Genomic DNA, 22,380 nt, shown 5'->3' with positions numbered 1-22,380 from the left:
AGGGGGGGCTCCAACCACGTTGGTGACCGAATCAGTCAGGATGGATGTAGGTGGTCATTGGGAGGTTATCAGATTCATCGTGGTCCCTTCCATGACCGAACCTCTCATTCTTGGATTGGCCTGGCTGGATAAATGGACACCGATCATCTGGTGGGAGAATGGGTCTCGACGATTGCGGTTGCCTGTGGGTCCTCAGCCACTACCCACACCTGATCATAATGGAGATAAAGGGCTGGGTGCTGTAGACCCAATACCGGAAGGGGACGGACCCGGATACCCGTCAGTCTACAACGACCTGGCAGCAGTATTTAGTGAACATGATTGCGACACTCTGTCACCCCATAGGGCAACAGATTGTGCCATCGAACTTATTCCTGGGGCAAAGTTGCCTAAGCCCAGAATGTACCCCATGACATTCGCTGAGCTAAAGGAAATGAGGGAGTATATCGATAAAAACCTGGCTAGGGGCTTTATAGAGCCGGCGCGCTCTAAAATAGCAGCACCCGTAATATTTCATGAAAAAAAGGACGGAGGACTACGGTTATGTGTAGATTTCAGAGGACTGAACGCGGTATGCGTAGAACCCATTTATCCGCTACCTCTCATGAAAGACCTCCTTGCCCATTTGGCCACTGGCAAGATTTTCACAAAATTAGATCTTCGGGAGGCATATTATAGAATACGGATAAAGGAAGGGGATGAGTGGAAGACCACTTTTAACTGTCCCTTAGGGAGTTATCAGTTCAAGGTGATGCCTTTCGGTCTACAGGGAGCCCCGGCTGTATTCATGCAGTTAATAAACGAGGTGTTACATGACCATCTTTATAGGGGTGTACTTGTATACTTAGATGATATACTTATATACTCGAGTACACTGGAAGACCACATACAATTAGTTCGAACGGTGTTGCGAAAATTACTAGATTCCAAACTATACTGTAAAGTATCAAAATGCGAATTCCACAAAGACCGTTTGATTACTTAGGATTCCGGGTTTCTGCGATGGGAATAGAGATGGATCCCAATAAGATACGCAGTGTATTGGAATGGCAAGCCCCAAGGACTCGTTGCCAATTACAGCGGTTTCTGGGGTTCGCTAATTTTTATCGTCAGTTCATACCGTCCTTCGCTGATGTGGCCCTACCATTGACTCAGTTGTTACGTACCAAACACAATACTGGTAAACCCCGGCCAAAACAACCGCTGGAATGGACCATGGCATGCCAACAGGCCTTTGAAAAGTTAAAAAGCCTGTTTGCACAGGAGCCGTTATTGGCACATCCTGACCCGGACAAGCCTTTTATTGTACAGGTGGACGCTAGCGATGTAGCCGTTGGTGCTATTCTATTGCAGCGTAATGAGAAAAATATGCTACAACCGTGTGCCTACACGTCCAAAAAATTCACTGAAACAGAACGACGTTGGGCAGTGTGGGGAAAAGAAGCATTTGCAGTGAAATGGGCATTGTCCACTTGGCGCCATCTGTTGGAAGGGGCTCAACATCCCTTCGAAGTCTGGACAGATCATCAAAATCTAACAGTGCTTCAAACACCAAGAAAACTAGCGCCTAAACACGTCCGATGGGCACAGTATTTTCAACGTTTCAAGTTCTGTTTAAAGGTTGTTCCAGGTGGAAAGAACTTTCTAGCGGACGCACTCTCCCGAATGCCTCAATATGACAGCAAACGGGAACAGGTGATCCAGGCTGTCATACCTCAGTGTAATGGGGAGCCCGAAAAGGCAGAAGTTTGTACAAAGCTAGCAACTTTTGAAGAAGAAATAAAAACAGCTTTAGTAACTGATCCTTGGCTATCAGCGAATCCAGGGATATTGACCTATCGTAATGGTTTGGCCTGGTATGGCGATAAATTGTATATACCTCAGGAAGTGCGCAGCCGGGTATACCATCAATGTCATGACTCCAAAGTAGCAGGTCACTTTGGTTTTGTAAAAACATTACATCTAGCAAGAAGGCGATTTTGGTGGCCAAGCTTAAGGAAAGACATTGAAACATACGTAAAAGAATGTAGGGTTTGTGCACAGGCAAAGGTAATACCTAAGAAGCCAATGGGATTGTTACAGTCAGTGTCTGATCCGATACGGCCATGGCAAGATATTGGCATGGACTTCCTGGTGGAGTTACCAAATGTAAAAGGTTACACAGTCATATGGACGGTAATAGACTTATTTTCGAAGCAGGCTCATTTTATACCCTGCAAAGGGCTGCCGTCTGCAGCGCAACTAGCGAAGCTATTTGTACAGCACATTTATCGTCTACATGGAGCTCCCCGACGGATGATATCAGACCGTGGGGTTCAATTCACAGCTCGATTCTGGCGTCAATTTCTGGCCTGTATTGGAACTACTCAAGGATTGAGCTCTGCATACCATCCATGTACCAACGGAGCAGCGGAACGGGCCAATGCGGCCGTGTCACGATACCTACGTTGCTATGTCTCTCACCAACAGACGGATTGGATGGATTATATACCCTTTGCCGAGCTAGCTTACAACAATGCAGTGCATAAGAGTACCGGGTTAACCCCCTTTCAAGTGGTATATGGCTACGATCTAAATCCCTTACCGGGTTGTGAACCACTGACGTCCCTGGCCACGAAGCCAGGGGACTGGATGTCCCGTGCTAACCAAGTGTGGCATACAGTAAAGAAAGCGCTGATACAGGCGGGGCAAATAGCCAAGGAACAGGCAGATAAAGGTCGTAGAATGTCAGCCCAATTCCGAGTAGGTGACCAGGTATATCTCTCGACCAAATATCTTAAGTTACAGGTACCGGGCAAGAAGTTGGTGGCGAAATACGTGGGTCCATTTCGCATAATACGCATCATTAATCCTGTTACGGTACAACTCCAACTGCCGGTCTTCCTTGGTAGAATACATCCGGTTTTCCACGTGAGTCTGTTGAAGCCGATAGAAAGGAACACTCATACAGATCCTCCTGGACCTATAGCTCCGGGACAGTATGAGATACAGGATATCATGGACTCACGATGGCGGGGGGGCAAAGTATACTACCTGATATTATGGAAAGGATATCCCCTATCCGATGCTTCATGGGTGCAGAGTGAAAAGGTTTTCGCTCCGGAGTTGCTCCGAAGATACCATAAAATATGGCCAAATAAGCCGAAACCGAATGGGGGGGGGGTTAAATGATATATAGATACTGTTAACCAAACGATGCATTAACCTGTAACGTTCTATTCCAGGGGATCCCGTGGTGAGGGGGGGCCGAATGTCAGACCCAGCGTAAAACATCTTGAATAAGCGGGCTGCGACGCTGCTGAGAGGCCACGGCGATACTAGAGATACCGACGCTCAGCTGATGACGTCCTGCCTGCGACGCGCGTCTAGGGACTGATTTGGGCTACCGCGAATCAGATGGATGGTGTTAATTCCAATGGGCTGCCGACGATCAGCTAATGACGCTCTGCCTGCGACGCGCGTCTGAAGGGACTTGAGTTGAATTAATCTGCTGTTTTCAGTTAACTGGGATGCTGGGTCTGACAAACATGAGGGTGTGGCGAGGGTGGAGCGGTGATTGGTAATTGAGGTGTGGTGGCGGGGCTTATTTAATACGCTGGAATGGGAGGTTTCTCAGGGCTGACTTTCTTTTCAACTTAGCAACATAATAAATCCTGAGACTTTGTTGAATCCTGCATCGTTCCTAATTCTTAGGTTCCGTGCCTATAGTCAGGACGAGCTTACATTAAGGCTTTCACTGATGATTTGGTATTCATTTTGGAAGATCCATTAGAAACTGGCTTTAAATTGATTCAAAAATAGAAGAATTTGGTGAGGTAGCCGGACTTAAGATTAATAAGAATAAATCCAAATTAATAACCAAAAATCTTACAAAGGCACAGGAAAGTGAACTGGAAGATAAAACAAAGATAAGTATAACCAAGAAAATAAAATATTTAGGGATCTGGCTTACAGCGAAATGTTCTTCGATTAAGGATAATAATAAATTAGGGAAAACATTCTTTCAAGAATTAAATAAATTGGTCACTAAATTTATATGGCAAAGGAAAAAACCCAGGATTAAATTAAAACTCTTGCAAGATATGAAAGATAAAGGGGATTGACGTTACCAGAGTGGGAAATATACTACCAAGCATCGAGCTTAACTTGTCTAAAAGATTGGATGAATTTGAAAAATACTAGAGTTTTAACAATAGAAGGACATGACTTGCAAGCAGGGTGGCATGCATTCCTATGGGACAAAAAATATAAAATACACAGATACTTTCAAAGACACATAGTTAGGAATGCATTGCTACAGACTTGGTAAAAAATAAAACAAAAACATTATATAAGAATTCCAATGTGGTTATCCCCAACAGAAGCTCTGAAACACCCAAACCTACTGGATATAAATAAGATAATTAGATACAAGGAATTAGTAAATGAACAGGGAAACCTGAAAACAAAACAAGAATTGGAACAAGATATAGGCAGAGAGATTGACTGGTGGACATTTACACAAATTCAGTCTAAATATACAGAGGACAAAAAATTATATGAAATACAAAAAGAGCTGCAAGAATTGGATAAAATTATACATGGAACAGAAATAAAATTAATTAGCAATTTATACAAATACCTATTGAGATATAAAATGGAAGACAAGGTTGTCAAAGACACAATGATTAGATGGGCAAAAAATGTTGGATATAATATAGAATTGGAGAAATGGGAAAAAATATGGGAAATAAACATAAAATTGACTATGTCAGCGGCATTCAAGGAAAACCAGTTGAAGATGTTTTACAGATGCATCTTCCATCAGCAAAGCTTGCCAAGATGTTCCAGAACAATTCACCAACATGTTGGAAATGTAAAAAAAGTACATGGAACATATTATCATTTACGGTGGACATGCCCAGTTGCGAAAAAATACTGGACTAAAATAAGAAGATGGATCGAAGAAATAATAGACCAACCCGTAGACTGGAAATCAGAGATCTTTTTGCTGGCTATTTTAAACAGAAAATATAGTAAAGAAATACGGTACTTAATTCTACATATAACAAGGGCAGCAAGAATAGCATACGCACAGTTCTGGAAAAATGAGAATATACCATCAGAGGAAGAAGTGATAAGAAAAGTCCTGGACTGTGCTGAGATGGACAAATTAACAAAAGAGATAAAAGAAAAGGAAAACACAGAGTACTATCTAATATGGAACAAGTGGTATGACTGGTTGGAGACTAGAAATAATAGAAGAGAATAAATGTGGAAAGGTCAAAAGTGGAAAATGTGTGTATAATAATGTATAGTAATAATAATATGTATTATTCTTAGTATGAAGTATAGTATGAAGGAAGAAAAATGTAAATAAGAAACAACAGGCCAACAAGGACAAATATTCTAAAGAAGAATAAGGGGGGGAAATGTAAATAATAGAAGATTACTGTTACGAAATTGCTGTTAAAAAAAGGGAGGAGTATACACTGTGTGTGTGTGTGTGTGTGTGTGTTATGTTTTGTTTTGTTGGTTTAAAAAATAAAAAAAATAAAAAAAAATAATCATCAGGGGCTCAACAGCCATTTTAATCCTAGACCTGAAAGCAAAGATAGGTATTTAAAGACATAGCATTGATCTGAGATGCTTAATTTGATTCTTCACAATATCCAAACTGCTTTTTTAGATACATTTTTAAAAAATCATATTAGAACTTTACTTTTGTTAAAGTATGTTTTTTTAAAATGAATACTGTTTTTTTAAAAAAGAAAGATATTAGTGAAAATTTAGCTCTTAAATCAGTCAGTTAAAACAGAGATCAATAGAAGGGAATATCTGTAAGTCAGGGTTGAACTGTGAGGTCCTTGACTCTGAGCTTGGTTGTTTTCTTGCAGACGTTTCCCTACCCAACTAGTAACATTATCATTGCTCTGCCTTCTGCATCAGTATACTGATGATACCTAGTTGCATAACGAAATGTCTGCAAGAAAACAACCAAACTGAGAGAGCACATTAAAACAAAAATGCTGCAGCTATTATTAGAATAGCTGCCATCTTGACTTTATTGACCCCCCAGATGCCCCTCAGTTAAATTAATCAAATGCTGCCCCCCACCTACTGTACCGTGCATATCATGATTTCAAATGCACTGCAGCACTCTGATTACCTTGAAAATGCCACCAGCCTGGGGTTGTCGTACAAGAGATGACTCATCCAGTCCAGCAGCTGAAGTGACATACAGTTCTGAATAATCATATCCACCAAAAGAACAGGAAGTTGTATTGTCTACAGGTAGCTTCACTGTCTGAATTCTTTTTCCTGTTAAAATAAATCATTTCCTTAACAAAGGGCAGCAGACCAGCAGAGCGGAACTAGTACGTTTCCCTTCTTAAATTTGGAAAAAAGTAAACACCCATCCATCAAAAAATGAGGGAGTGAAGGCTGCAAATGGCATGCTGGAATCTACATTTAAATCTGCAGGTTACACACTCCATCCTAAAGAAACAAAAGGTAGGACCTAAAGCTGGAAAAAAGAGCTTCATGGACTTTGAAAATTTTCAAAGGCAAAATACTGATTGGATGCATTGTGCATAAATGTGATTCATTTGTAAGAAATGGGACATTTGAATCAGTTGTCTTGTTCTGGATCATGTAACCCTGACTAGAGCATGTAGATCTGTATGTTAGAATGTTTGGCATTTATTGGGTTAAGTGCTGTCTCCTTAAGAGATGGCTTATGGGTAATGTAGTTTTAGCTAGTCAGCAAACCCATGTTATCAGATCTGTGGGAGGAGCCACTAAAGTTCATCACAGGCCATGTGCCAGTTTGGAATGCCATGTGCCAATTTGGAATGCCTTTGTCTGTGTTAAGCATGGAACCACTGGAGGACTCAGATGGCCTCATTCCACATTAGAAGTTGGTATGGAGAAAGTATTAATTTCTTACCTATAAGGGTGAACAGATGTATATTATCCAGAAGCAACAACCATAACTGCAAGTATTTCTAAATAAAATAGCTGTTTTGTAATAATTCTTATTGAGTTTATCTGTATGATCTGGATTTACAAAGCAACTTAATTCTGGATCAGAACATGTCTGATTGTTCTTTCACTATGAAAGGTAAAAATATCGTATGCTGTATGCCAGACAAAGTTCTTTACCTGTTTGGCAAAGTCTACAAAATCTCGCTGGGCACACTTTCAAATTCTTTGATCCATTTATCTGGAGATGTCAGGGATTGAACCTAGAGCTTTTTGCACCTAAATCTACCTTCTGAATCACATGCAGGAAGCTCCAGGTCTTGGCATTTATGGGATGACATTATCACAGAGATTTCACCAATCACCAAAGGTTTTCCATTTGCATTAACAAGTAAACTAAAACATGAGCTGCACTGCATTTCAGATAAGATAGGGCCTTTTTATACAATATACATGGGGACCGGCAGGCTGCTTTTCAAAAGCAACATCTCTGCATGAGCAAAGGAATGTTCTGGAATTAATAAAACACACATATTGTGTTTGCTCTAAATCCCCTACACCACACAGCTTGATCTCAGGAAAGAGATGTGGACTTCCCCAGCCCATTCTCTACAATTGCTAACCTGTTTCAGGATCTATACGGATTACCCGTCCTCCACCATAACAGGCCACCCAAAGCTTCCCCTCTGTATCAATACACATCCCATCAGGAATGGCGTCTTCCTTTTCCAATTCGTACATGCTCCTGCGGTTGCCTGAAGAAACACATTGAAACATATTACAAGTTAAGACACACATTTCCCAAATAATATTTTTACAAGAAGAAATGGAAAGGGGAACATCATAAATTTATTTATCTTGGAAGGAGTACTTGGGATCATGCTGGAGAATATCCTAAACTGTAAATTGGAGTCTTAGAGAAGCAGGCTTTTATCAGTAATATAATATTATAGCAAAAGGATGGCTAGAGTTTGATTTCTCCAAATTATCGACATTATCTTCCAGCATGTATAGTTATCTTAAATGAGGAAGATTAACTGAACTACATAGTTGGGAAACAAATATGGATAAGAAACATGTTTTTGGGTATCAAGTTCACTTTAGCTTAGATGTGCTGTACCTAAGAAAGTGGATCCATTTATCTGAGCATAGGGCTATGTTCCTGAGATAGGGAGACCTAGTTGAATGTTTTCTCCTCGTTGCTGTTATATATTTGTTTGTTTAATTATGATGCCGCCCATCTCCCTTATAAGGTGACTCTGGATGGCTTACAGCCATGATACCTGACTCACACAGTACAGTCCCAACCCATCCACCTAAAAGAGGATGGATTTTTTTTCTTCATAGTTCGATTTATTTTGATTAACTGTAGTTTTTACTTTTATACTGCAGAATAAAACAATGTTGCTATTGTAAGCAATCACAAGATACAGATGGCAAAAGGAGATTTTGGATCTGCTTAGCAGTAATCAAAGAGAGAGAAGAGATAGAGCAGGCATGACACCATCATCTCTGAAAGGGAAGAAAATAGAGCAGTGATATTAGTGCTTATTGTTTTCTTTATTAAAGAGCGCAAGTTTTATAAGGGCTGCACTAAGCATCTTAAAGAGGCATATCACAATATGCATTAGTAAAATATCCCTCCTCAAAATATAAAAATACTGAATCTTCTGGAAGACTCAGAATAGCTGCTTCAAAGGCTTCTCCAGTTATGTGCATGCCTGCAATCACACTGTACTGTGGCTACCAGTGAAGTGAAGCCATTGTGCATGAACAATGCAATATGAGCCGAGGTGGCGCAGCAGTTAGAGTGCAGTACTGCAGGCCACTTTAGCTGACTGTGTTCAGCAGGTCAGCGGTTCAAATCTCACCGGCTCAAGGTTGACTCAGCCTTCCATCCTTCCGGGTAGGTAAAATGAGGACCCAGATTGTTGGGGGCAATGTAAATATATATATACATTGCTTACTGGTGTACACCGCTTAGAGAGTGCTTGCACTTAAAGCGGTATATAAGTCTCATAAATAAATAAATAATAAACAACCAGATGCCCACAGTTGGGGAAACTTTTAGAACCAGTCACCTCAAATTTCTGGGATTAAGGAGTTACAAGCAGATGTGTGTTATATTGTGCTTTATATTAATGTTGTGTTTTGTGTGCTGTGGTATGTTAATATATACATATTATATCTTATCCCCTATCCTTGGAGAAATAGAACACTATATTGCTGAAACTACGGTCATTTCTAATACACCCAATAAATGTTAAAGCTATGCTTTAAACAGTTTTAAGAGAACATGTAAAATCAATTGGATTTTTACATAAAATGACTTGTGACTGTAGGGGTTCTACTACAGTAGAATGTGTGTGTTATGTGTGTGTGCGTGCGCACCCTTTCAAGTCAGTACTGATTCCTGGCAATAGCCTGGATTAGCCCCTACAGTTTTATTGGCAAGATTTCAGAAGTGCCTTGCCACTGCCACCTTCTTCCTAGAAATGAGAGTGACTGGCCCAAAGTCACCCAGTGGCTATATGCCTAAGATTAGAACTCATAGTCTTCCAGTTTCTAGCCTGATCCCTTAACCACTATACCAAGAGTGGGAGAGAGAGAGAGAAAGCAACAATTTTAAAATGGTGTTCAAAAAACAACTTTGTTACACATTTCAAAACATGGAAAGTAGGCATACAAAGCTTCCCGGTTTGCAGGTCATAATCAAAGGCATCAACACGGTACGAAAGGCTGTCAATGTAGAAGAAGGTTCTGTGATCCAGAGACCAATCCAAACCATTGGAGATGTCCACCTTGTCAAAATGTTTCACCACAGAATGGTCAGGAAAGAGAGTGTAGAGTGAGCCCTGGTGCCGTTCAACCACTGTAGGACGAATCTCCTGAGACATCGTACCTATGGGAACCAGAGAGTTAACAGGGAAAGATAACAGAGCACCACAGAAACAGCAGGAGAAAAGATGGAGTTGGATGTCATCTTTCCTAAGACAGAATGGAAAAGTAAGGGTAGTGGGCAAATTACATATTTTCATGTCCACAAAATGCTGACGTGCACTTTCAAGATTCATGGAAGCTGCTTATTATTATTTTTTAAAAATATATTTTATTAATTTTTTACAATAACAATCTTTAGTGGTTCGTGAACAATGTATTGTCTGGGTTCATATATTTAAAACAATCAATGATAATTAATTACTACAATTAATCAATATGTTGGCAATATATTTCTTGGTCCTCTCTTCTTCCTGTAATATTCTTTTGTCTACATTAAACAAATATAATTCTTAATATTTTCAGTATAAACCAAGTATAAACATTTTTTAGTATTTATGCATATAATAATATCAACATATAACATGTTTTTTAATCAGCTTATTTCCATTGTATTTATTAAATTAAATTATATATATGCAAACAACTGCTTAGTCATATAATAGTCCATCTGATAAGTTGAATCACGTCTCTTGACTCCAACTTTGATCTTCTTCTTTTGCTAGGTTGTATTTTTGTAAATGTTATTGGGGACAAAAAAGACAAAGAAGTAAAGTATCATGTTTTCGTCTCCCACGTTTTGATAATTCTTCTGAGAGTTCTTTAATCCATTTTATTTGTTCTTCTTTTTTATCCTCAAATTTGTTTTGAAGTCCTAGATAATAAAGGATCTTTTTTGTCTTCTTTAAGGTTTTGCAGATCTTTTTTGTTTGTATTAAATTGTAGTTTTCTTCATTTGTAGCTTTTCTATTTAAGTCACTTTTATTTAATTTATATTCTGTTGTCTGATTTGTTTGTTCATTCTTTGTTGTCATTTTTTGAGTGTCATTTAGTTGTAGGTTGAAGTTAAAGATATGTTCATTTATATTGTAAAACTGATTTCTAATCTCATCATGGTTTGAAACAATTATCGTTTGAATCTGTCACAGCATTATGTATATTTTTTTCTGGAATGCATTTTTATTGTCTTAAGTCATTGTTCCTGCAGATCTTTGAAGCTCCAAACTGGATTCTTCAGGAAAAAGATATTAGGTATGGTTTTATATCACTTTTAGATAGGTATATAATATCCATTTTATCTCTCCCCTCTAAGTAGTTTTCCATTGGTGTCATAATCTTTTTAATTAGTTTTATCAATCCAGTCCATCTTAAAATCCAAACAGCCAAATCTTACGTAGTTCTTATCTTTATATAATGGTTTTATAATTCAATATGTTTCCAATTGTCAAAGCACCACTGAAAACAATATTTTGTGGCAGTTTTCTTTTCAGGGGTCTTATAATTATCAGCCAGTCAGGATTCAGTTCAAAGTATTTGACCATCTAAAAGTTTTCCAGTAATTTCTCCTTTAGAAGATTAACCAAACGCCAATTTTTTTCTTTCTTTGCAAACAGTCCTTAAGTTAAGATTTAAGATTGCAGTTCAGTGTGTTTATAATCCCAGAAGGTCATCAGTTTCTAAACATACATAGTTTCACTCAGTAACAGATAACTCAATGCTTTGTTCCCAGCTGTTTTTTGCTGTTTCTAAGTGTCTTGCCAAATTCTAGATCAGTGCTGCTATAGTTTTCTCTAATCTTCCACTAGATGTCACTGTTCATTTTTCAACTTTTTAAAACAGTTATTTTTGTTCTTCTTTTTATATACATATAATTTCATCAATGCTTTTTCAGGCATAGAGTTTTAACAGTTTTCTTAGTTTTCAAATTTATCCAAATTGTGGTAATGTTTATTCTCCATAAGAATTTAATTCGTCGCTTCTGTCTATAGAAGGGTGAGACAATCCCCCCCCTTTTCACTTCGGGAGGCTTTTTGCTTTTGGGGGATCTTTTCCAGGAAATCAAATATAAAATAGGAGAGAGAAGAAATTCTTCACCCAGTTTCAAGCATGCTGCTCACTGTTGTGCTGGTTAACGGCTTTGGACTTCAGCTGCAAGTAGCTTGGGCTGGTCAGTGAGGCATGGCCAGCCTTTCTCCTGTCGGGTTAGAAGGCTTTCCCTGAACCGAATGAAATGACCGCTGTTGTTCCAGAGTTGTTGGGACACTTTTCTTTCTTCGCTGCCTCTTCGGGGTGACTTAGACCCATTTAGGGTCCCCTGGCAAGGCGAAACTAGCCACAGAGTGCAAAGGTCTGCAATACCACAACCGATAGCTACAGTACAAAACCGGAAGTCCTCAGAAGCTGCTTATTACATCTCTTCTTCCACAGCTTCCTTGCCTACATCTTCAAAAACAGAAACAAGGGAAGTGACCATAAACAAATGACAGTTGTTAGGATGATGTTTTGTTTTGTGGACCTTACTGCAAGATTTCAAAACCAGAAAGGAGGCAGAGCACAATCTATTTCTTTGACTTAGATCTTTCTCTCCTGAAACTCTGGCAACTGTTCTAGTTGGCTAAAAGAGAGGATAGATAAGATGCTTCACTTCAGGATTTATTGGGACCAATCAGCTTCTTCTTTCCTTCTCAGTGGCCTGTCCATAATACAAATACAAGTAGTTCTCAACTTATAGTAATTCATTTAGTGACCATTTGATGTTACAATGACATGGAAAAAAGTGATTCACACTTACAATCATTGCAATATCCCCATGGTCATGTGATTAAAATTCAGATGCTTGCTAACTGACTCAATTTATCACAGTTGCAGCATTCCGGGTTCATGTGATCCCCTTCGTGACCTTCTGACAAGCAAAATCAATGAAGAAGCCAGATTCACTTAACAACCATGTTACTAACGTAATGATTGCAGTGATTCACTTAATAATTGTGGCAAGAAAGGTCGTAATATGGGGCAAAATTCACTTAACAACTGTTTCACTTAGCAAGAGATGGACCAGGTAAGTAGAGTGCCCACATCAGCACATCGTGCCTGAAAACCCCAGCAGTGGCCAGGCAACCGAAGGGCAAGAAAGCAGGGAAAGAAGAATAAGTACAAAACACTTGTGAACAGGGAAGAAAAGGATAAACTTTCAAGGCAGGGAGTAGCAGTTAAAAGCAAAGCATCTCTTAGAAAACAGCCTGAGATTTCCAACAAAAAACAAGTGCATATTACTTTATAAAGGGCCAAGAACTCTTGTAAATTCTTGAATTTTTAAAATCCCTGAATTCCTTTAAAAAAATTATTTTTTCAATTTTTTAATTTCTTTCTTCAATTTTTAAATTAATTGTTCAAATTTTAATCTTTTTTCAACTCTTAAATATCATTTTTAATTTTTTAATGCTTAAATCTTTTAAAGTTCTTTTTTCAATTTTTTATAACATTATTTTTTCAATTTTTACCAATTTTTAAAATTCTTTTTTCAACTAAACATTTAAAAAAAGTTTACTTATTTTAATTCTTTAGAAATTTTTACATTCTTAATGATCTAGGAGGAAAAAAATAAAAACAAATCACAGAAAACAGGGAAGATAGTGATGAATTTTTCAAGATAGAGAACAAAACGACTAGAACTCTTGTAAACTACAATAATCCCCCAAGTACAAATGTTTATTTAGTGAATTTTCACAAGAACGAATTTATTCAGAAAGGGTATGTACATTAGAAATTCAAAACTGTGATCAAAAAGAGGCCTCTGTGGCTATGTGACTTGGATTCAGTCACTGCTGCAGCAGTGGCCATTTTTAACTCTGTGACTTGGCTGTGCCGTTCAGGATTATGACATGGAATTTCCTGAAGCTGACAGGGCTTGTTTGTTTGTTTGTTGTCCCTGGTCACATGGCCAAACAAGATCTAGTGATTTTTGCAGCTGGTGCCAAGTTTGTTTTTATTTTTTTGGTGCTGTGTGGAGCATCTTCAGTTGCTGCGGTTTGAGGAGTAGAGTGCTAGAATTGCTTCTGTAAGTATTTTAAACTATTATTTTTCTTTTACTCTATAGTACTGCACTGTTTGTTTGTAAGCACTTTGGGAACTGCTCTGCTTCCCTTTAAATATTGTACTTTGCAAACTATTGTATTTATAAGTACAGTACTTTGCAAAGATAGGGTTTTTTTGTATTTTCCTTGAAACTGCTTGTAGAAATGCTAGCCAGCATCTACACAAAGCATTCTATAACTTTGTGTTTCCTTGCTTTTATTTTGGAGATTAGTATATGTTACTGTAGTTTGTAGGTTTTAAATTGAAATTGCCTCCAGAAGTTGTGGGTGCCCCATCACTGGAAGCTTTTAAGAAGAGACTGGATAGGCGTTTATCAGAAATACTCTCTTGTGAGAGCAGTAGGTTAGACTAGATCAGGGCTTTTCTACCGGTGGTATGCGTACAACCGGTAGTACATCGGTACCTAGCAGGTGGCACGCTTACAATGGGTTGAAAAGCACTGTGAAAAAAGTGTAAAAAAATATTTTACATGTATATTTAAAGAAAATAAAAAAGAAGATACAACATTACAAAATGTATGGGATACAACCAAAGCATACTTTAGAGGTATAGCTATAACATGGCGGAAAAAAAACCAAAGAAAAAAGACAACAATATATACTATTAAGGGAAGAATTTAAAAAACCAGAATTAGAATTACAAATAAATCCACAAAAGAAAATACTGAAAAGACAAATGGAAATAATAAAACATAAATTAAATTTAATAGAATCAGAAAAACTGGCATAGCAAATTAAAAGAGCAAAACAAAATCTTTTTGAAAATGCAAATAAACCAGGAAGATGATTAGCTCACAAACTTAAAAAACAGAAGGAGAAAAAATTTGATAAATAGCTTAGTAGATGAAAAAGGCTGTTTATAATTTAAAAATGAAGTAATAAAAAGATAATTAAAGAATATTATGAGAAACTATGTAATATAGAAGAAATTTCATGGGAGAAAATGATTCAATATATGGAAAAAAAATAATTTACCAAAAATTTCAGAAAACTTTAAAACTATGTTAAATGAGAAAATAACAATTATGGAACTGACAGAGGCTATAAGAAGAGAAAAAAAAATGAAAAAGCACTGGGACCAGATGGGTTCCCGGCAGAGTTGTACAAACATCTACAAGATATATTAAGTATACCATTGAAAGATGTGTGTAATGAATTGTTGAAAGAAAAGTCTTCATCGTGGTTCAGTCCAAGCTGGGAATAAACAACATGGTGATTACTTTAGAAAGAAGGTTACAGTTTATTGAAGAGGAGAGCCAGACAGAAAGATAGCTCTGGAATAAAAGAGAGTGAGCACATGTAGGGAGTGGGTTTTTATACCCTCTGGGGCTCTTGAGGTTATTTCCTGTTCCTGTTTGAGACTTTGTATTTCCTGTGTCATGTATTTTGACCTGAGACTGAGTGTGCCCCTCTGGCATCTGTGGGTTAATCCTATTATGTCCTGTCTTAGAGTTTGGGTGGGGTATGTAGATTTTAGGTGTCTTTGTCTTCCTAAGCTCCTGTCTGGGGGCCTCCAACCTTCCTGAATGGCTTACATCTGCATTACTACAGAGCTGGTTTCTGCTTGGGGGAGGGAGACTTGGGGCTATTAAGAAAAACTAGGCATGCTTTTCTGCCTCTTTAAGATCCTTAGAGGAAATATATTTTTCTGCTCTTTTAATATTTCCTTCTCTGGGGGACAGACTTCCCACAGAACTTTTATTGGAGGCTAAATTCCCAAACACATGGACAGAAGCAAATATTACTTTGATACCAAAAGAGGACTCAGACCTGACACAGATAAAAAATTACAGACCAATATCATTAATAAATGTGGACTATAAAATCTTTACTTCAATAATAACAGAGAGACTGAAAAGATTTCTAATTGAATTTATACATCCAGATCAAAATGGATTTCTACCAAAGAGACAAATAAAAAATAATTTAAGAGTTATAATGGACATATTGGAATATTATAAAATGCATCCAGGGAAACAATTGGCATTAGTATTTCTAGATGCTTAAAAGGCATTTGATAATGTTTCCTGACAATTTATGACTCAACAACTAAAAATAATGGGCTTTGGACAAAATTTTATAAATATGATTACAACAATATATCACAAACAAACAGCAAAAGTGATTGTAAATGTAGATTATACCGAGAATTTCAATATAAGAAAAGACACAAGACAAGGATGTCCATCACTGTTACTTATTTTAACTTTGGAAGTTCTAAATAGAAATATTAGATAAGACTCAGAAATTAAAGGAATAGAAATAAAAGGTGAAACTTATAAATTGTAAGCATTTGCAGATGACTTGGTATTCATCCTAGTGGAACCTTTAGAGATCATTCCTAAATTATTGGAAAAGATAGAACAGTGTGGAGAGATAGCAGGACTGAAGATAAAAAAACTAAAACTAAAACAGAGAAAAAAACTAAAGTGATAGTTAAAAATCTTACAGATAAAAAAAAAGTGTCAGAAAAGATAGAATTACAAATAGTAAAAAAAGTTAAATATTTGGGAATATACCTGACAGCAAGATGTTCAACGATAAAGGAAGATAACTATATAAAACTACTGAATCAAATAAAACTTGACTTGGAAAAATGGAAAAACTTGCAACTGTCAATGTTAGGAACAATTGCCACAGTGAAAATGAACATATTACCAAAAATATTGTTTCTATTTCAAACGATACCTATAAAACTGGAGAAAAAATTCTTTGAAGACTTAAATTCTCTAATTTTAAATTTTATTTGGCAAGGAAAGAAAGCTAGAATTAAACTGAAAATGTTACAAGAAACTAAGGGCAATGGAGGCTTTGGCTTGCCAGAGTGAGTTTTATGTTATCAAGCATCAATACTAACATGGGTAAAAGAATGGATAATTCTTAGAAATAAAAGGTTGTTGTATTTGGAGGGACATGACTTACAACTCGGCTGGCATGCTTTCTTATGTTATGGGAAAAATAAAATTCATAGATATTTTCAAAACCACTATATTAGAAATGCATTATTATTAACATGGGAAAAAATAAAATTGACTTACAATCCTAATGGGTAGGCTCTATTAGGTTCGTACCTTGAGGACTATCTGTATTGTAAACTGACACTTTGCAAAAAGTAAAATATTTCATTTTTAGAAAGTTTTATTTTTTTAGCAAACAAACAAAGAAAAAAAGTCATGGAGATAGAGACTGACCTGCAAAGTGTGCAGTATGTTTCAGCTTATGCCCACAGAAGACCCAAACTATGTACGTATCAAATGTAATCTATTTGAATTACTAGAAGAAAAAGTAAAGGGTTCAGAGGCAATTTCAGCCACTCTGAAACTCAATGAACAAAGCAAGAAATCCAAAACTAAACAAGAAGACTATACCAAAATAAAACACAATAGAGAGCAAACAGCTTCTTAAAAAATGACCCCATATATGAACATAAAAAAGAAAACTGATAACTCCTAAACTGAACACAATAGGGAACAAATAGCTTCCATAAAAATGAGCCTACATATGTACCTAAAGAGCAAGACCGATAGAAACATGTCACTTTTAGAAAAAAAAAAAAAACAACCAAAAGCAAACCCCCTATTATCTACCCTAGTGCACTCCAATGAAGCCCCTCTGGAACTGAACAATTGCTTTCATAGCTTCCCCCTGGAAGAAAATATACAGAAAAGAGCATTCATCAATTGTTTCTTAAAAAAGAGGCACAACCCAGCATTCTTGCAACAGGAAGAAAAGTATTCCAGACTTCCCTAAGAAAAAAAGACGAATATTGGTGATAAGAGATTCAGTTCTTAGGGGAATAGAAACTATAGTCTGCAGACCAGGCAGTCAATCTAGGGAGGTATATTGTCTCATTGAAGCAAAAATCAAAGATATAACTGAGCACCTTACTAAATAATTAACCCTATGGATTACTACCCCTTTCTTCTCCTACACATGGGGACCAATGATACAACAATGGATCTGAAAACTATAACAAGAGATTATGAACAGTTAGGGAAGAAAATTAAAGAATTAAGAGCACAAGTGGTGTTTTCATCTTTACTTCCAACAAAAGGCCAATATTCAATGAGGGGGCAAAGGATTTTAGAAATGAACCACTGGTTTAAAAACTGCTGTCAACAGAACTTTGGCTTCCTAGACTATGGTCTGTATTACCTACATGAAGCACTACTGGCAAGGGATGGACTGTACCTCACAAGAACTGGAAAGAATATATTTGAAAAATGACTGGCTCATTTTATTAAAAGGGCTTTAAACTAAAATTGAGGGGGGAGGGGGCAATCTTCATCACCTACAGAACCTAATTCCAAGCAAAAATCACTAGATAACCAATCAAATAAAGAGGAAGGGAGTAAAGAGAAAAATATAAAGAAAGAAAAACATAATGAAATAGAGAGTGATGAAAAGGATGTAAAACCCAGTTACAAAGTAGGAGATATAAGAAATATACCCAAGACCAATAAAGGACTCACTTGCTTATACACTAACGCTCAAAATTTAGGGAACAAACAGGATGAACTTGAAGTATTAGTACATGAAGGCAGATATGATATAGTTGCCATTACTGAAACTTGGTGGGATGAAGTTCATGACTGGAATGTGCTGATGGAAGGATACAAACTATTCAAAAGAAAGAGACCTAACAAAAGAGGAGGTGGAGTTGCATTATATAATAATGATAATGATAATGATAATAAAGTTGGAAGGTACCTTAGAGGTCATCTAGTCCAACCCCCTGCTCAGGCAAGAAACCTTATACCATTTCAGGCAAATGGCTGTCCAGTCTCTTCTTAAAAACTTCCAGTGTTGGAGCATTCACTGCTTCCAGAGGCAGGTTATTCCACTGGTTAATTGTTCTAACTGTCAGGAAGTTTCTCCTTAGTTCTAGGTTGCTTCCCTCTTTGATTAGTTTCCATCCGTTGCTTTTTGTCCTGCCTTCAGGCACTTTGAAGAATAGCTTGACTCCCTCTTCTTTGTGGCAGCCCCTGAGATATTGGAACACTGCTAACACTGTAAAAGATCACTACAGCTCTACAGAAATACACAAAACCAAGGATGAAAACCTCCTAGAATCCATATGGGTCAATATAAAAGGGAGGGAAATGACATTGCTATAGGACAGTGATGGCGAACCTTTTAGAGACCGAGTGCCCAAACTGCAACCCGAAACCAATTTATCCATCATTGGGTGCCGGGTGGGTGTGGCCCATTGAGTGGGTGTGGCCAATTGGGTGGGCGTGGCTGTGGTAGTAACGGCAGATTGGGTGGGACTAAAAAGTTCAATCAATCAATTCCAACTTTGAGAGATCTTTTTTTCCCCACCAGAAGTTGAAATTGACTGATTGACTGAACCTTTTTTTTTTTTTGCACACGGCAGTGGAGGCCTAAAGTGAAAAGGTTTTATAAAACCTAGCTGAAGGCCTAGGACTGGGGTGACGGCGCACGTGCCCACAGAGAGGGCTCTGAGTGCCGCTTCTGGCACCCGTATCATAGGTTCGCCACCACTGCTATAGGAGTATACTACAGGCCACCCAACCAAGCAGAAGAAATAGATGAATATATACAGGAAACATACCACAGTAGTAATGGAAAACTTTAACTACCTTGATATCAACTGGGAGACAAACTCAGCAGCAAGTGGGAGATCAAACAGATTCTTAACCAACTTTAGCTGACAACTGTGTCATCCAAAAGGTAGAGGAGGGAACTAGAGGAAAAACTATACTGGACCTAATTCTTACTAATAGAGAAGAAGTGATAGAGGGAATTGATGTTACTAAAACCTTGGGCGAGAGTTACCATGTCATGTTGGACTTTAATATAATGCAAACTCAAGCAATAGAATATAATCCAGCCAGTGCCTTAAACTTTAAAACAGCTGATTTTAACAAACTTAGAAAAAGCCTAAGTAAAATTTCACGGATAAAAATCCTAAAAAGGGAAAACAACTTAAGAAGCATGGGAAACACTGTAAAATATTATCATAAAAGTCTAGTCCAACACAATACCACTGAAAAAAAAAACAAATCTAAGAAGAAATCAACATGGTTACACAAATATCTTGGTGATAAACTGAAAGACAAAAAGGATAAGTACAAAAAATGGAAAGAAGGACACACAATTAATGCAGAATATCAGCAGATAGCCAGAATCTGCAAAGATGAAGTCAGGAAAGCAAAGGCTCAGAATAAACAAAGTCTTGCTACAAAAGTCAAAGATAATAAAAAAGGTTTCTTTCAACATATAAATAACAAGGAAACAGTCAAGGAAACAGTCATTCCACTAAAGAGAGAAAATGTCAAAGCGTAAGAGTAGAGAGAAAGCAAAGTTGCTTAACTCATTCTTTGCACCAGTCTTCACGCAAAAAACACTATAGCCCAATCTACCAAAAACATAACTGTAAAAGACAGACTAGAAATAAAAAATAAAATAAGCAAGAAAATGGTAAGCGAACACCTGTCTGACCTTGATGAATAAAAATCACCAGGATTTGATGGATTACATCCCAGAGTTCTGAAGGAGCTGGCAGATGTTATTTCAGAACCATTGTATCATATCTTTAAAAAATCTTGGAGCACTGGGGAACTACCAGAGGATTGGAAAAGAGCTGGTTCCCATCTTCAAAAAAGGAAATAAACAGACCCTGGAAACTATAGACCAATCAACCTAACATCAATATCTGGGAAGATACTGGAAAAAATAATCAAAAAAAACAGATCTGTGAACATCTAGAAACAAATAAAGTTATAACTGGTAGCCAGCCCAGGCTTGTTAAAAACAGATCACACCAAATCATTCTTATTTCATTCTTTGACAAAGTAACTAAATTAGTAGATCAAAGGTCCCCAACCATCCTGGGTTGGTGGCTGCGGGGTGAAGGTGCCTTTATGCATGCGAGAACAGGGCCAAGCGTGCACACGAATGGGCTGCACGCATGCACGAATCACCCACGAGTGTGCACATGATGCAAATGGAGCCACGAGTGCCCAGGCAATGCTAGCACTCGGGCAATGCTGCGATACTAGTGCAAGTCGGGGGAGTGTGCACTCACGGCAACGATAGTGCCTGTCCAATGCCACTGTTCTAGCACAAGTGGGAGGAGTGTGCACTCACAGCAACGCTAGAGCCTGTATAATGCTCGCGGCATCACTAGCACTGGCATGATGCCATGATGTTAGAGCAAGTGGGGGATATGAGCACATACATGCGCATGCACTAGCTAGGTCCACGGTTTGGGGTCCCCTGTAGTAGACCACCAAAATGCTGTGGACATAATATACTTAAACTTCAGCAAGGCATTTGACAAAGTAGACCACAACTGTCATGCCTCCGTCCTGAGCCTGACTCCGAGGAAGACATGGAGTTCTCTGTTGAGGCCCAGGAGGGGGTATCTGTGACTTCGGAGGACTGTAGGGAGGAGCAGGCTGAGGCAGACCAGGGCCCTTCAGGTTTGGAACAGGAAAGTAGAGATCAGGCGAGGAGTAAAGCCCCCCCCCCCACCTGATCCTAGAGCAAGGAGAGCAGAGAATAAGAGAGAACAACAGAGGCAGGCTCAATTGCTTGGGAGGAGAGCATCCCACCCCACTCCGCAAGGCACACCTGGGAATTAGGATTTAAGGAGATGCTGTGGGGTGGGGCATTTGCCGGGAACAAACGTGGTATCTTGAGATAGTTGTGAATTGTGCTCTTGTCTGTGTTTAACCTGGACACTTTGAATTCCGGACCAGTTTGTTTCCTGCTTCACGACCACAGACTGCATTCCTGAGTCTCTCCTTGCAGTTTGCAGTTTGCAGTTTACAGTTTGCAGGCAAGTTGAAAGTTAAAAGGACTCTTTATGTTTTCTTGTTATCTGTCTTGTCTTGAGAATATTGTAAACTTCCCTGGCTGTATTGGTTGAAGTCTTGCCAGCATATGTGGGAGCTTTTGGGCAATATTGGCAATGATTAAAGGACTGGTGTTCTTACCAGCCGACTGCTTTGCCTCCATTTGGGGCCCTGGGTCATCACAACAACCTGCTGCTTAGTAAGCTAGAAAAAGGTGGGATAGACAACAACACCATCGGATGCATCTGTAGCTGGCTGACAAACTGTACCCAATGAGTCATTCTTAATGGTATTACATCTACATGGAGGGAAGTAAGCAGAGGGGTACCAGAAGGTTCTGTCTTAGGTCCAGTACTCTTCAATAGCTTCATAAATGACTTAGATGAGGGAATAGAAGGGGAACTCATCAAATTTGCAGATGACACTAAGCTGGCAGGAATAGCCACAAGCCCAGAAGACAAGCTCAGGATCCAAAACGATCTTGACAGACTTGAGCAACATGAAATTTAATGTGGAGAAAAGCAAGGCTTTACACCTAGGCAGGAAAAACCAAAGGCACAAGTACAGAATAAGCGAAATCTGGCTCAAAAACAGTAATTTTGAGAGGGATCTTGGAATCCTAGTGGATGATCACTTAAATATGAACCAGCAGTATATAAACAGAGGCATAGAATCAAAATCATATGTATCACTTTAGTATCACTTTATTAAGCCTTAGTAAG

The 22,380-nt window shown here is 38.2% G+C and overlaps 1 protein-coding gene across 12 annotated transcripts in view; it reads right to left on the bottom strand.

Annotated features, from left to right (window-relative positions):
• JADE3 (jade family PHD finger 3) overlaps positions 1-22,380 on the bottom strand; it is a 166,947-nt gene that overhangs the window by 25,669 nt on the left and 118,898 nt on the right. For 8 of the 12 annotated variants that reach the window (XR_005553740.1, XR_005553741.1, XR_005553739.1 and 5 more), the window contains 3 exons: positions 9,650-9,874; positions 7,587-7,718; positions 6,149-6,300 (listed from right to left, as the gene is read on the bottom strand). Coding sequence is in view for 9 of the 12 variants with exons in the window: in XM_039319632.1 (XP_039175566.1) it covers positions 6,149-6,300; positions 7,587-7,718; positions 9,650-9,874 (509 nt within the window). In the remaining 3 variants the exon portion in view is untranslated. Of the gene's footprint in view, positions 1-6,148; positions 6,301-7,586; positions 7,719-9,649; positions 9,875-22,380 lie in introns of those variants that run through there. The other 4 variants (XM_039319629.1, XM_039319636.1, XM_039319637.1 and 1 more) reach the window with 4 other exon arrangements.

This window comes from Crotalus tigris, unplaced genomic scaffold (genome assembly GCF_016545835.1).
Source record: "Crotalus tigris isolate CLP2741 ecotype Arizona unplaced genomic scaffold, ASM1654583v1 scf7180000023606.2106662, whole genome shotgun sequence".
In the NCBI taxonomy this organism is placed as follows: Eukaryota; Metazoa; Chordata; class Lepidosauria; order Squamata; family Viperidae; genus Crotalus; species Crotalus tigris.
Note: the sequence above shows the minus strand (reverse complement) of the source record. Positions and strands in the feature narration are given on the sequence as shown.